This window comes from Gaeumannomyces tritici (assembly GCF_000145635.1).
Source record: "Gaeumannomyces tritici R3-111a-1 unplaced genomic scaffold supercont2.157, whole genome shotgun sequence".
Classification (NCBI taxonomy): Eukaryota; Fungi; Ascomycota; class Sordariomycetes; order Magnaporthales; family Magnaporthaceae; genus Gaeumannomyces; species Gaeumannomyces tritici.
Window position 1 is genome coordinate 1 of NW_008804701.1, and position 1679 is coordinate 1679.

The window sequence follows — 1679 nt, forward strand, 5'->3', positions numbered from 1 at the left end:
CTCGCGCAATAGCAAGCTCACCGCCGACATCAACCGCAAAATCGACATTTCAAAGCTCCCTGTCGCGAAAGGCGCTGCATTCGATGCCCAGGCGAACGAACACGACCCTAACTGCCACCCCGATACCCGTGTGGACCTTCTCGCCGACATTCACAAATGGATCGAGGATCCCAACGCAAAATGCATTTTCTGGCTGCGTGGCATGGCCGGCACCGGCAAGTCAACCATCTCTCGAACGGTGGCTAAAGAGCTTTCTGCGGCAAAGGTGCCTAGTGCGAGCTTCTTCTTCAAAAAAGGCGAGGGCGACCGCGGCAGCGCCGCCATGTTCTTTACCACCATACTCGCCCAGCTCGTCCACCAGGTGCCGGTCTTGGAATCACATGTCCAAAGTGTAATCGAGAACGATCCAGCCATCGTCGACAAAAACAAGAAAGAGCAATTCGAAAGGCTCTTCCTCGAGCCACTGAACAAGTGCAAGGTTGCCAGCTCCCCGCTGCTTGCTGTGGTGGTGGATGCGCTTGACGAATGCGATCGAGAAGAGGACGCCATTGCCCTTATCCGCCTTTTCTCCAGAGCTAAGGAGGCGACATCCATCCGCCTCCGATTCTTCGTCACCAGCAGGCCCGAGCTGCCCATTCGCCTTGGCTTCGAAGACATTGGTGGCAGCTACCAAAACCTGGCCCTCCACGAAGTTCCTAAGCCCGATATCGAAAAGGACATTTCAACATTTCTACGCTCAGAGCTTGGTAAAATTCGGGAGAAGTTCAACAAAACGGTAGTCGGCTCGACGATATCGACAGACTGGCCTTCATTTACCGACCTGCAAAGCCTTGTCAATATGGCTGTGCCGCTTTTCATTTTCGCGTCCACCGCATGTCGTTTCATTGGTGATGACAGGCACGGGGATCCAGAAAATCAGCTGGACAAGCTCCTTAAATACAGAAAAAAAGGCGGGCGGTCTCAGCTCCACCAAACATACCTCCCGATTCTGGACCAGCTCCTTAAGGATGCAGATACAAAGGGTGACGAAGCTGCCATACTTGAGTGGTTCCGCGAACTTGTTGGCGCTATTGTGCTCCTCGCTGATCCTCTCTCTACCACATCGCTGGCACGACTCCTTGGCAAATCCCAAAAGTATGTGGGCTTGAAACTGGTTCGTTTGCATTCTGTGCTCAACATTTCGAAGGACCCAGCCACTCCGGTCAAGCCTCTTCATCTTTCTTTTCATGACTTTCTTGTGGACGACGACACCCACTCCTTCTGGATCGACAAGCAAGATATTCATAAGCGGCTAGCAGACCGCTGCCTCGAATTGCTGTCAACCGGCGACACCCTTAGGAAGGACGTTTGCGATCTACATCATCCTGGCACGCTCCGGTCCGAGATTGAGCCGGGGATCATCGATAACCGCCTGCCACCCGAGGTCCAGTATGCCTGTCGATACTGGGTCCATCACTGGAAGGAGAGCAGACGGCAGATACGAGATGGTGATCGGGTTCACCACTTTCTGACCGATCGTCTGCTGTACTGGCTTGAAGCTTTGGGCTTAGCGGGGCGAATCCGGGAAAGCTTCAACATGGCAAACTGTCTGCTGGATATGCTCGATGTAAGCATTGCTACCATTTTAAATCAGTATTAGAAACGTATTAACAAAACATTTAGCCGGTAGAACAGCACCG

The 1679-nt window shown here is 52.8% G+C and overlaps 1 protein-coding gene across 1 annotated transcript; it reads left to right on the forward strand.

The window, feature by feature from the left end:
• Window positions 1-47: 47 nt before the first annotated feature.
• Window positions 48-1639, forward strand: GGTG_14157 (hypothetical protein; the record flags this gene model as incomplete). Its single annotated transcript, XM_009232085.1, has 1 exon — window positions 48-1639. Exon 1 carries the CDS (start codon window positions 203-205, stop codon window positions 1637-1639), a length of 1437 nt encoding a protein of 478 aa, XP_009230349.1. The 5' UTR covers window positions 48-202.
• Between the last annotated feature and the right edge of the window lie 40 nt (window positions 1640-1679).